The 14,495-nt window shown below is 39.5% G+C and overlaps 1 protein-coding gene across 1 annotated transcript in view; it reads right to left on the reverse strand.

The window, feature by feature from the left end:
* Positions 1–14,495, reverse strand: part of LOC149314412 (otogelin-like) — a 164,617-nt gene that overhangs the window by 30,533 nt on the left and 119,589 nt on the right. The window contains exons 39-44 of the mRNA XM_089523100.1: positions 13,602–13,785; positions 8,727–8,947; positions 8,208–8,346; positions 6,983–7,177; positions 5,456–5,668; positions 3,891–3,995 (exon numbers count right to left, since the gene is read on the reverse strand). Coding sequence (XP_089379226.1) covers positions 3,891–3,995; positions 5,456–5,668; positions 6,983–7,177; positions 8,208–8,346; positions 8,727–8,947; positions 13,602–13,785 — 1,057 coding nt within the window. The remainder of the gene's footprint in view (positions 1–3,890; positions 3,996–5,455; positions 5,669–6,982; positions 7,178–8,207; positions 8,347–8,726; positions 8,948–13,601; positions 13,786–14,495) is intronic.

Below are 14,495 nucleotides of genomic sequence, written 5' to 3' on the forward strand. Positions count from 1 at the left end.
CAACTTCAAGAAGATCTACACCAAGCACATGTTCAAGCGTTGCTTCGATGTGACGGAGAGCACACAGCTGACCCTTCGAGAGTTCTGGAAGCAGCATTTTGATATCGTGGTGTGCTTGAAGATGGTGGACTTGGCCTGGCAGGAGATCACCAGGCGCAACCTGATTGCTGCGTGGAGGAAGCTGTGGCCTGATGCTTCTTCCTTGGAAGGGTCACAGTCCGAGGGTGCTGAGCCAGGTGAAGAGGAAGAGGTGCACGAGATCGTCTCCATCGCAAGGTCCCTGGGACTCGACGTGGACAACGAGGACGTGGAGGAACTCATCGAGGAGCACAACGAGGACCTGACAACAGAGGACCTGAAGGCCTTGGCGGCGATGCAACACTCGGCCGTGGATGAGGACGTGCTCCATTTCGACAGGGGCCAGGAGGAGGAGGCTGCGGGGGCATCTTTGCCAACGGCAGAAATTAAAGACATTTTGCGGCAATTCCACAATGTGTCTTCATATGTGGAGAAGCACCACCCTGAGAAGGTGCTCACCAGCCATGCCATTGCCCATTTTGATAATGTCTGCCTTAGCCATTTTAAGAACCTGCTTAAGGGCCAGCAAAAGCAGACATCCTTGGACCAGTTCTTCACTAGAGAGGGAGAACCGTCATCCAAGAAGGCAAAAGGTGACCCTTAAAAAAAAGGTGACCCTTAAAAAAAACACCAAATTCTTTTTAAAAAAATGGTTAACTTTGTTAAATTGGTGGCATTGGCTAAATTGGCTGAATTGGTTAAATTGCTTGAATTGGATAAATTGGCTGAATTGGTTAAATTGCTTGAATTGGATAAATTGGCTGAATTGGTTAAATTGCTTGAATTGGATAAATTGGCTGAAGTGGTTAAATTGCTTGAATTGGCTGAAGTGGTTAAATTGCTTGAATTGGTTTAAATTTGGCTTTTTGGGCTGCCCCTCTCCTCCTCCTCCTCCTCCTGCCTCACTCCGAGATGCCAGGACCAGATGCCAAGACCAGCAAAGATAAGAAAAACACTTTTGTATGGTCATGGGTGTGATGATTTGAGAGTGTGGGGTGTGGGCTGTGAGTTTTGCAAGTCTGGCCTTGATTTGATGCGGGCCAGAGAGTGTGACCATGGGGTTGCTTTTTTAGATTTGGGGTTTCTGGCCTTTGGGTTTGGGTTCTGGGGTGGTTTGGCCATGGCTGTGATGATTTGAGAGTGTGGGGTGTGAGTTTTGCATGTTTGGCCTTGATTTGATGTGGGCCAGAGAGTGTGACCATGGGGTTGCTTTTTTAGATTTGGGGTTTCTGGCCTTTGGGTTTGGGTTCTGGGGTGGTTTGGCCATGGCTGTGATGATTTGAGAGTGTGGGATGTGAGTTTTGCATGTTTGGCCTTGATTTGATGTGGGCCAGAGAGTGTGACCATGGGGTTGCTTTTTTAGATTTGGGGTTGCTTTGGTCATGGCTATGATGATTTGAGAGCTCCTCCTCCTCCTTCTCCTGCCTCACTCTGATGCCAAGACCAGCAAAGATAAGAAAAACACTGTTTTTCTTTATCCTTTAGAATGGGCCTGACCATGGGGTTGCATGTTCAGAGTTGGGGTTTCTGGCCTTTGGGTTTGAGTTCTGGGGTGGTATGGCCATGGCTGTGATGATTTGAGAGTGTGGGATGTGAGTTTTGCATGTTTGGCCTTGATTTGATGTGGGCCAGAGAGTGTGACCATGGGGTTGCTTTTTTAGATTTGGGGTTTCTGGCCTTTGGGTTTGGGTTCTGGGGTGGTTTGGCCATGGCTGTGATGATTTGAGAGTGTGGGATGTGAGTTTTGCATGTTTGGCCTTGATTTGATGTGGGCCATAGAGTGTGACCATGGGGTTGCTTTTTTAGATTTGGGGTTTCTGGCCTTTGGGTTTGGGTTCTGGGGTGGTTTGGCCATGGCTGTGATGATTTGAGAGTGTGGGATGTGAGTTTTGCATGTTTGGCCTTGATTTGATGTGGGCCAGAGAGTGTGACCATGGGGTTGCTTTTTTAGATTTGGGGTTTCTGGACTTTGAGTTTGGGTTCTGGGGTGGTTTGGCCATGGCTGTGATGATTTGAGAGTGTGGGATGTGAGTTTTGCATGTTTGGCCTTGATTTGATGTGGGCCAGAGAGTGTGACCATGGGGTTGCTTTGGTCATGGGTGTGATGATTTGAGAGCTCCTCCTCCTCCTCCTGCCTCACTCTGAGATGCCAGAACCATCAAAGATAAGAAAAAAACTTTTTTTCTTTATCCTTTAGAAAGTTTAGAATGGACCTGCCAGTCATTGTTAAGATCATTAGAAAGTTTAGAATGGACCTGCCAGTCATTGTTAAGATCATTAGAAAGTTTAGAATGGACCTGCCAGTCATTGTTAAGCTCTTTAGTGCCTCAGGCAACTTGTATTGTAGGGTACTTAGCTTAATAGGCCTCTATTGTGCCTTTGTTTTGACTTGCAGGTTCAGTCTGAGGTCATAGAACACATTAGTTATTTTCAATGGAAAATGTGTTTCGGGTTACGAAATTTTCGGCTTACGAAAGGAATTGCGGAACGAATTAATTTCGTAACCCGAGGTAGCAGTGTATTTAGGAGTGATCCTGAGTGATGTGATCATAGAGAGATCTTGAAAAAGTCTGTGGGAGCTCAGGGGCTTGCCATGAGGAGGAAAGGAGTAGGATGTGCATATATGCGTGTATGGGGTAATTGGTAGTGCATGTAGACAAGCTTGCATATGACTATGCATGCATGTAAGAAAGAGTAGGAGTATGACAGAAAGACTGAAAGAACACGCATGGACAAGTTATAATCATGCACCTATTTGTATGGACAGAGACAGAGTAAAAGAGTGCACAAGTGATGATATGAAGTGAGAAAGAGAGAGAGATGCAGGGAATAACTGAAGGGGAGATCATCTTCTGGGAGAAAACTTTCTCTTTGTGTTGAAAATTGTGTGACCAAATGAGCTCAATCCCTCATTACCTTCATATGAGTTATTTGTCTTTGTTAGTGAACAAGAGTTTTTCAAATTCCCAAACTGCTCAAAGATACCAAAAGGTTGGAGATCCCTAGTTGAGCACTTGCTCTCTTATATGCTAGGTCAAAGACCTATCACATCTGTACAGTTTATTGAATCTTGTCTTTTAAAACTTGGTGGATAATATGATCAATCTAATATTGGTCCATGTAAAAATGCCTACAGTGCAAGGGAACATTGTCAACATCTTCTATGAGAAAAGACTCAGAGATTTCCTGGACTTTTCCTCTACAACCACATGTTGTACAGAATAAATATACCTCTCATTCTGACGAATGTTGTGAAAAATGAGCATAAAGATGGCCATAAATGGGCCGTGCCAAATATTGTTTGCTCAGCAGCTGCCACAAAGTATAATCCTAGTCCTTTCTCTGTACAGTTAATGGATGTTCCAAGTGTCTATACAGAGGATGGATGCTTCAAGTGTCCATGCTATTACACTGTCCAGTTTTCCAGTATAAGATCCATAAGCGACTGGATAGACAAGAGAAGGGGGCTGCAATGGCAGCAAGTGCTTTGAGCACCAATTATTTGTATGTGTTTGAACAATGAACAAAACTTTGATCCTCTATGTGCATGTGCTTGGAGTGTTCACAATGCATTGGGTCCCTTGTAGAGAAACTAAGGGCATCCTCATGAATGTTTACGCAGTTTTAAAATTTTAACTGTCATGAAATTTTTATCTGCAAATGGCAAACCAATTTGAACTTTCCTGAGAATTTTGGTCTAGTGGGATCTACAAGCTTAATCTCAACCCACATGAAAACAATGGTAAGGATCAAACATTCAGCTGGTAGAAGCTGTTTCATCAGATAACTGCATTTCTTTACTCAGTACTTACCACAATTGTAAACAGGACAGCAAGAATCATCCTGGTAATAGGTTGCCAGTTTCTCCAGACCTTTGCATTCAGGAATAAATGTTTCACATAGGCTCCGATTACAAGCTTTTTAGGCAGTGAGAGGAAAACATAACCAAAAAATAAAAAATAAAATGTTGAATATAATAATAAATTGATTACATTTGTTGTATATCACTGAAGATTCCAAGAACACATCTTCATGTTCATGTTTTAATATTCAACAAGGCTTCCATCTTTGAGCTACTAGTGCTAAGTTAAACTTGTCACCACTACCTGTGAAAGTCTGGCTCACCAGTCCTATCTCGTAAGATATATAATATATTTATCTTCTCTACCTAGTCATGATCTCACAAATGAATACCACACCAAAAAATAAATAAAAATATCATTAATATAATAGGAACAATTACAAGTAGCTACAGTGTCAATAGTTAAATACATACTAAAATTTCAGTATGTACAACAATGTATCTTATTTATTTATTCCTTAAATTTTCACTGCCGCTATCACACTTCTAATTAAAAATTGTTCCTTTAACTTAACTATAAATCAAGCAGAAGAGGAGAGGTTTGTGGACAAAATGTCTTGTTAGTTTACCATAACCTCCTGCACAATTTGTTTTCATTTTCCTTACTACTGCTGATATTTATCCATTCTGCATTTTTCTATTCTTCTTAGCCTTTTATGTCATTAATTTATTTACTGAATTTATACCCCGCCCTTCAGCCCTAAAGGCTCTCAGAGCGGCTTCTTGCCAAAATCTTCTAACTTGTAAAAACCAGCATATTGTATTCAAATGCAGTCAGCCCTCCACATTTGCTAATTTAACACCTGCAGATTTGGTTATTTGTGTGTTTGGCTTCATCTTACCCTGACTGCTTTCCTCTTGTTTCCAGGACAGAAATGATGCTTAACTCAGGTTCCTGAGCCCATAGAGATAGGAGTGTAGACTGAGTTAAGCCCCCTCCCCCAAACCTTGGCTCTTTCTGTGTTACTATCTCTATGGGCTATGAAACACAAGGAGTTTGCACCTGGCCGCCAGATGCCAGCATTGCCATTCCCCCCTAAGACTTGAGGCTGTTGTGTGCACATTTACATGATGGCCTCAGGCTTTAAGAGAAGGGAGTTTGGCAGCAGCTCCCTCCCCCCTGAAGCGTAAGACTGATCTGTGAATGTGTGTGTGGCAGCTTTGCGCTTAGGGGTGATGGCAGCAGCACCTGGCCATAACGTGCACATTCTGCATGTTCCTTCCCTAGGGAGCCTATCAGCCACCTGCTTCACAAGCCCAAGGATTATGTACCAGGCAGCAGGCCCCTTGCAGCCACCACTGTTGCCTGCTGTATTTGTGTTTTTTTCCTCTTTTCCAGAGGCATTGCATCTCCTTACCCACCAAAATGTGGAGGACCACCTGTATATGAAAACTGGATCATTTTGTATTAATTAACACATTTTTAAAAACTAAAGAAATCCTTGCATGGCTATAGCTTCCAAAATAATGAAACAAGCATAGTAGTAAGGAGAGATATATATTAAGTATACTTACTACAAATTTTCTGATGACAACAAGACTGACTATCTGGAACAATTAAGGCCATTTCCCCAAACCGCTGGCATTCTAAGTCATATCTAGCTGAACAGTTGTGCTCCACAGGGGCGATAGTCTCATTTTCCACACAGGTGTGCATGCAACATCCACTATGAGAAGTTTTCCAAGTCTCGCCCAGTGCACGGGGCACTCCAAAACTGTCAGTACAGGCTGAAATTGTTGCCAAAGTGCATTTAAAAGTAATTTTAAAATATTTGTCTGAATATTATAAGAATGTTATATTTTAATTAAAAAATAGAAAAAATGGGGGGGGGGGAGGAGATGGAAAAGACGTGTAACTCAAACCAAACTTTTGAGGCATACTGCCTTTCACTCTGTATTTTTCAACACCCACAAATACCATCTAGATAGATCTCTGAACTGCAGCACTCTGGAAGGTGAACATTTCTCAGGTCTGTCAAGGGCCAGTTATAGTCATATAATACATCTGCATACCTAAAGAAATATTTATATGTGGGATTTATTCCAAGTTGTAAGAAGTAATTGAACAATCAGAATGCTAACTCACTATCCATTTACAATTTTCTATTTACAATTCACTATTTACAATTCACAAGAATATTAATTGGAGAACTAATATAGAACTAGGATCAGCTAACATGCAAAATTTTCACAATGCCCAATCATTCATAAAAAAAACAAACCACTGGACACCAAGTTACAGACACATACAAGAGGAGCATCAAGTTGTAGGTAGAATACTATGGTTGAAAATCTTCCTTATTATTTATACGTACAGCCTTGTCATGCTTGACACTGCTTATCACTTACTGGTGATTTGTTTTGCCTTCCTGCAACAGGAGGTAGCTCTGACTTTTGTTTGCCTCCCTGCAACAGGAGGTAGCTCTGACTATTTGTTCAATTATGTATATGGACTGCAGACATACTGCATGTTTTCTCAGCTTCTGGGCACACAAACCTAAATCCTGTTGTTACTACTAACTAGAATGGTCCCACTGGATCATGGAATTTGCCTATGTGTTGACATACAGTTTAACAATTGATTGAATGCATCTACTCTATTATGGTCTAACCAATAGGATACCAGGCAGGATTTTCTCCCTAATATAGCATGGGAAGAAAGCGTCCTTCTCCTGTGCTTAATTCGCTTAATTATTAGCTTGATCAGGAACTCATACCCAATGATGGGTCCATTACTGTTTGCAAATGGCAGAAGAATGGGATAAGCGCACAGGATGTGTGATAATTTCCCCCCTCCCCGATTGCGCTAATAACACAAGCACAGGAGGAGGACGCTTTCCTCTCAGGTGTGATAATCTCCAATGTCCCCTTAAGTGTATATTAGATCACACAGTAAGGATGAGCTGCACACTAAAGTTTGCCTGTACTGGACAGGATGAGAATAACTGATCAATAACAGTCAAGCCAGGGGCTCGATGGCAGATAATTACAAATGAGTGCACAGGCCTGCAGAAAAAAATGTAGCAGCAAATCCATACCTACCACACTTCTCCTCTGGGATGCAGAGAGCAGAGTGAACACGATGAAGGATAGTTCCTTCTGTGCAGACACAGCCCTCTGTCAGTATTAAGTAAGAGTCTGTATCCTGAGGCTCTGGCTCCATATTCTGACAAGTGTTTGGTGTATCACAAGCAGATATGCATGGCTTATAGGAGAAACCATCTGGACAGGGAAAGGCTACAAAAACAATGAAGTATTTAATATAGGGATGCTTATTCAAGTGCTGATCACTAGTTCATGTTACATGTGAACTCATGTAAAAACACATTCTGACAACAACTTTCTTTACTAGAAAACAGAAATTGGTATTTGGAAAAGAAGAACAACAGGAGATGGTCTTTTCTCCTCCACCACTCTTTCCATAAATCTTGTCTCTAAAGCCATGCCTTCTACATGACAGTCCTTCCTGTATCTGATGAGAGCTGTCATGTCTTCCCTTAGTCTTCTCTCCTCCAGCCTATCCATGCTCATTCATTCATCCTTTCCTCATAGGAATTATTTCCCTTCCTCCTTGCCCTATCTTGAATATGTCTCTATTTGTCTACTGCTTTCTTAAAGTGCAGGGCACAGAATGGGTCACAATATCCCAGATAGTCAGACACAGGAGATTACCGCATTACCTTTGTTCCCAGCATAGATGTGGGATGTAATTTTGAGAAAACAGATCTTACCATATTCACCCTTTGCCAGGCAGCTGGTAGCCCATATGCAAGCCTGGCTTCTGTGGGCTTATCCCACATTGTTTCACAAACAGGATTTTCCCATTCTTGAAAAGTTGTGGCAGAAGCCTGGCTTGCAAATGGGCTGCCTGTTACCTGGCGATGAGTGAATGCGATAAGATCCATCTTCTTAAAGAGACATCCCACATCTATGCAGGGAGCAAAGGTAATGCGATAATCTCCGTAGACCAGTATAGAATAGAGTGGAACTATTTCTTTTTTGGCTTTGGACACAAGTGACTTCATACTATTATAATATTGTCACTGGAAAAAAACTAGTTGAATATATAAAACACACTGTACATAAATATCAAACAACATTTACTTTTCATAGCTACACAACATGTCTATGAATGATCTTAGATTTGAACCCTGCTATTGGGCATAAGTTCAATCCTCCTCATATACAGAGCTGCCTTTGCTACTTGCAGTAACATATTTATTGGGTCCAATAAAATTGGTTCAGTATATTTGCACAAAATACTTACAGCAATAACTGGAACTCCTCCATTCTATGCAGACATTAAATTTGTTACACATGGCAACATAAGCAGCTAGTGCTATACATGGATTCTGAATATATTCTGTGTCCTGGACCCACAAATCACAGAAGGAATCTGGAGAAATCTTAATATGCAAATACACAAGAGTATTATTTGGACTATTGGTTAAATAATATAGAAGAACATTACAAAAAGATCATAATAACAAATCTGTTGCAAAATGTAATTTATTTAGTAACAATGAACTGAAAGAAACCCCTTTGTCCAATATATACTGACTAGTCTCATTTTTAAGCAACCACTTTTCTTTTAGCCTCTCTTTTCATCTGCATCTGGAATGATGGCCTCAATGGTATATTATCACATAACAGATGTGTGGGACAAGCAAAATTGTTTTGGGGTAAAATACAGCCTATATGCCAAAAATGGTTCAATCCTAAAATATTAGTAAGAACAAAAGCAACAATTCATATATTCAGGTAGAGCATCAAGTTGGTAACATACATGAGGATGGCAGCTGCTGAAGGTCTCATTCAACAACATATTTAAACAAGGTGAACAATCTCTGACTGAACAGTTAGTTTCATGAGTTCTCTGGCTTCCAATATACTTTAATGTATTTGGCACCTGCCAGCTATCCATAAAGATAACTGATGCATCCAAAGTACTTGGAACAGTACCATTGGGTAGCATGAGGTCATTTGTTGAGCTTCCATCACAGAAACCTGCAAAAAAAAAAAAAAAAGTACATAACTTAACATATCTATGCAAAACCTTGTTGCTATAGTTTATCAAGACTGGTATTATTGTGCTTATCACAAAAAAATAATGCTTGAAAGAGCCTCTTTATGATGTTATCAATCCACTCTTGCTATACTGTTGAGACTGCACTTCCAATTAGTGTGAATGAACTCCACTCCAGTTGTACCAGCCACTAACAGAAATCTCAATTTAGCATATGTTGCTGTGAGGGTTGTCCATCTACTGTCAGAGTACATGGCACATGCATGAAATTATGAACATATATATAAATGTACACGAAATATCTTATTCCGAATCATGTTACTTACACAAGTGAATTCAATTAATTTAAATGAAATAATTTGTTACATATTTATTACATATATTTATTATATGGTCCCAAAAAATGTGTGTATGGCTGCAGCCTAAGTACAGTTAGAACTACATCATAAATATAATTCAGAATCTACTGTAAAACCACACTGACTTCCCTTATATTTTAAAAGCTACAACCAACATTAAAATAATTTCAACATCTGTCAAAAACAACAATTCAGAACATTTATTTCAAACACCTCTTCTTAGTGTGAACATCACTCTTTGCAAGGTTTGAAACTTGAATAAGTATCACTGATATGTCATACTGTGGCTACACATATTTGCCCTTTCTGGAACTTAGCAAGCTGCTAATCACTGTAATGATGGACTTTGCATCCAAGCCTTATAGCAACAATAATTCTAATGTTAAAGTAAAGATTTATATCAATAGACATTATGAACCCAACAGCCATGTACCTAACTTCTCATTCAGGAATGCAAAGTACAAAAAGAATGAAGTTATGCGTACATATCACACAAACATAAAAGGAAACCATCTTAACCTTATTTTTTTTAATAACTGATGCTAAATTCATAATGATCGGTCTAATGAAAAGTATGAATAAATATAATGAAAACTGAAGTTATGAGCATTGTGTGAATTTTAATGCTCTGGCTTGTTCCAAAAATGGTAGCAAGGAAAGGCAAATTGCTGTATCTCTGGTGGAGGAGTATTGTTTCATTCATGAAATGCTTGTTTCATTTTAATAAGAATCCAGGATGGATCACATGCATCTGTTGTAAAGGGTTTTAGGTGACAGGGTTGAAGAAAATGTCTGCAAATCTTCTGTTTAATAGGTTGACACTCAATATCAGCCCACACTGACCACAGGTTCTATCATGTCTGGAATTGTCTGCACACTGCCCCACATCATCTAGTTTAGATAATGGAGGCCAAAAACCACATGGCAGGATTGGGCCCGATCCTGATTGTGCACAAACTGATCCAAAAGATCCAGTCTGACCTTGGAGTAAAGAGCCTTTAAAAGCAAATTACCCTGATTTTTTGCAGAGTTTCTAAGAACCTCTGTGGCAAAACTGGGCTTTTCAGACAGTATCCTCCCCTGCACTGCTTACATTTCTGGCAGTCAATCCATCTGAGAAGCCACCCCCCGCCCCAGTTGCCCTGTCTGATGTGGAAATGGGGTGCCTGGCTGCTTGTGGATACCCATTCATCCCTGTGCAGACCCAGGGACTAACCCAAGTGAGCACTGGGACCAGGATACCATGGACTCAGCCTGTGGTATCCTTGCAAGTCTGCTCTGGCCAATAACATAATAACCTGTCCCTTCAACTGAGATGGAAAATGGGTAGCTTTTTTTCTGAGCTTTTCCCCCCTGTTCATTTGTTTTAAAAATACAAATAACTGGCTTGATTCAGTCACTTTTTATTAGCAAGCAAATAAGGTAATGGCAGGTAAGAAGGTGTTATGAACCATTTCCTATTTCTCATCTTTTAGATTTCACAGCTATGAGTTCTGCCTTCCATGTCTGGAAAGGCCAAATAGGAACTGAGAAGGCTGGTTGACACCAGATGATCCACCTAAGGATAACTTGACATTCAGCCCAGTTTTAACACCACAATGGGAAACAACTTTCTGTTGAGGGGAAGGCTGGTATTAATTGAACAATATTGCCGAGTGAATTTCATATGGGTGGCTGTGAGGTATAGCAGTCCAAACTAACATTAATGCTACATCTGTGCACAGATCATCATACAACAAACCATTTAAGAGCTGCATATAGAACAGCCTTTGAAACCATAAAATATCACAGCAATTCATGGATGGCACCTAAGAGCAACACTTTAGACCTGTTGCCTATCACCCTTTGTCACTGGTTGCTTGTTTGGTTGGCAAGTGACGGAGGTAATTTTTCTTGATTATAAAAGATCTCACTTGTAAAACAGAAGTTGAATTGCCAGCAGATGTCATTTAAAACACCTTCAAGTAGCTTATAAGTATTAATAAATTATGTATAATATATCTTGTGATATTAAAAATCTTAGGAATTTTGAGAATAATATAATATATATAAGGCTACCAACACTTCTCCAGGAAAAAGCTCTAGCAATGAGCAAAATGGAACATTCTGGGCTTCCACAACTGATTAGTTCTGCTCTAGTAATTCTAGTTCAAAATCTAGATTTTTAAATGAAAATGGAAGAATTCTATGCTACTGCGCAGAAAGTTTTCTCACAGTTGTACTGTTATGAGGATAGCACAATTAAAACTATCAGGAAGATCAAACAAGGCTGTAGCCTGAATATGATGGGAGAAAAAGGAGCAGGGGGCAACAATTTGCCACTTGTTGAAACCCTTGGAGCAATGGTATGTTTTTTTCCCCCACTCACAAAACAATTTGAAGACTTCAGCCTCTTTGATCACCACAAAAATAACTGCTGGGGTGGGATGTCAGTATGAAGTTCAGCTATTCAAAGATATAGGGTCAAAACAGATGGTCATACAGGGGTGGCTTGACACCTCTCCTTTGAGCACCAGATCGGGGCCGCAGCAACCACACACCACAACCTTAATTCAGCGTGTTGTTGGTTTTTTTGCACTGGGAAAAAGGTGCCTTTGCTGCTGCAGCTTTTTGGCATTTCTTGTAAACGCCGTACCGCAGAAATGCTGTGATGCTGCCCACTGTGTGGTCAATGGGGTGGCATGATGCTGGCTTGAGGAAGGCATCGGGGCATGTGCTGTGCATATGCCATGCCCCCACGCCATCCCAAAGCTGGCATTTTTTGCCAGTCTGTTTTGGTTCATAGTCGTGTTCCTCTTGTAAATCAATATACAATGAGATCTTGTAGCACCTTTGAGATTAACTGAAAGACGTTGGTAGCATGAGCTTTCATAGACTTGAGCCTACTTCTAAACTTCTTTATTCCTCAGCACACACAAAGCAGGGCACGGAGAAACTGCACATTTCTGCCACAGACAAATGTGCACATTCAAAATATGCATCTAGCACATAAGTCTCACAGTCCCTAAGTCACTACTTCAAAAATGCAGGTGGAAAATAACATAAATTTGAAAGCACAGAGAATTACCATTTGAGTTTTCTGGTGTAGGAGTTTTGGCACGTCACAGTTTATCAATGACTAATAGAGACAACTGAAAATCAAAATCAGAAATGTCCCCAGATTTAAATCAAATAACCTGTAGCTACATTTTTTTTCCTGTTCTCAGTATCAGACAACAGTGCTGCTGATTCCCATTATGTTTTTTCCACCCAGTGCATTGGGGAATGGAGAGATGGGAGGAAGTGTGAAATCTAATCGAAAGTCCTCCCATAATTCAAAATTAGATTTTTATACTATATTCTTTTTACTGGACCCCATATTAGCATAGAGCAAACCACCATTTTTAAATGATGACCTTGCTTGACTTCATGGAAAGCTAAATGTAAAGTATATTTTCTGCTTATTCCTGTCCTATTTATTTTTACATTACTTCAGCATTCATGCCTCTCTTTCAGATGCTCTAAATCTGGAAGCAAATCTTCACTCATCCATGGCTATCTGCAATATGATCTCAGAGAGATTAAATCTAGACTGTAGATCAATTGGCTGACAAATGTAGCATTTTTCTTCTGTACCTCAATCAGCTGCATCATATAAATGAACTGCAGACACAGATTTTATAAATGGGAAATTGTGATTAAGAAAGTGGAAGGTAAAATGTGGTATGAAAAAGTAAAAATATAATTAATGATATTTTCCACTTCTCCAATAATGATTGTTAAAATAGACCTAAGCCTTCAAGTGAAGTTATGGTCATATTGAGACATATGACACTATGAGTTACTGCAGTGGCTGACACCAACCCTAGTGGCTTCTAAACAGAATCAACTGTAAATCTATGCACTGGTTTGGAAAATTACCAAGTGACTGAAGTTGGTACTGCAAGCTTCATAGACAGTGACTTATTTAAATTAACTAAGATTAATTAATGCGTTTAACAGACTAAATATTCAAAAGTGCACTATTCTAGGCTCCCTGTAGAATGCATGTTAAATTTCAGGCTGCTAGGTTTCATGGTCTTGGAACCACATCTGTAGTAGAAAGAAACACAGACACCTTTTTTTTTTACTATGTCCTATTATTATAGAATTTCATAACAACCAGTTAGCATATTGTGCATGCTCTATGATTATTTATCAGTGAACAAATGGGGAAGATTTTCTTCCTCTGATCTCTATGAAACATTTTTTCCTTCTGCTAAATACAACATTCACAATCTTAATAAATTTTTCTTACCACAAAGTCCCAATGCTCTTGGAACACTTGTTGCATTAAATTCTATTACCATCACCCCAGTGGTGTGAAACCATTGAATTCTGATATTTGTTGGGGTTTCAATAAAGTACATGAAACCAGTATCTTCAATTTTAAATCCATATTTTCTAACAGTAGGCCATGCATATCTTGAATTGACAACTATCTGAAAAATATACAGACATGTACTGAAGCAAATGCACAACACTCTGTGAAAAAGTAAAGCAAACAAATATTTAATCTAAGACAATCTAATACAATCGTCCCTTCATAACCACATTGTGCATCCATGAATTCAACCATCCACAGATTGAATTTTTTTTAATTCCAAAAAGCAAACCTTGATTTTGCCCTTTTCTATAGAGAACACCATTTTACTATGTCACTGTGTATAGTTTGTTGTGGCACAAGAGCTCCCTGGCAGAAATTCCCAAAATTTCATAGCATTAAACCATGACAGTTAAAATGGTGTCAAACTGGATTATTTCTGCAGTGTGGATGCAGCCTAAGAATATTATTTATTTCCAATACAGTCCTTTATCTATTCTTAATGTACTTTAAAGTCTAATTCTAATTGCCAATCGAACTCAGAGTAGACCCACTGAATAGTATGTCAACTGGTGTAAATCCCACTGATTTAAAAAATTTATTCTAGCTGGGACTAGCAACTGGTTTTAGGTCTAAAAACATGTGGACATTAAAAAAACTATGGGGATGTCACTTCACTAAACCTTTGTTTGCTTAACTGAACATATTAGTTCAATTTTCACAGTGTGCACGGAATGTAAATAATAAAAGGTTGTAAGGATGCATAATATTGCTTAAATTTACCAATCTTAACCATTGGAAACTTTAGTGACTGGGGTCACAATCCCA

The sequence above is a fragment of the Sceloporus occidentalis genome, unplaced genomic scaffold (genome assembly GCF_023333645.1).
Source record: "Sceloporus occidentalis isolate IW3139 unplaced genomic scaffold, rSceOcc1.0.p SCAF_4, whole genome shotgun sequence".
Classification (NCBI taxonomy): domain Eukaryota; kingdom Metazoa; phylum Chordata; class Lepidosauria; order Squamata; family Phrynosomatidae; genus Sceloporus; species Sceloporus occidentalis.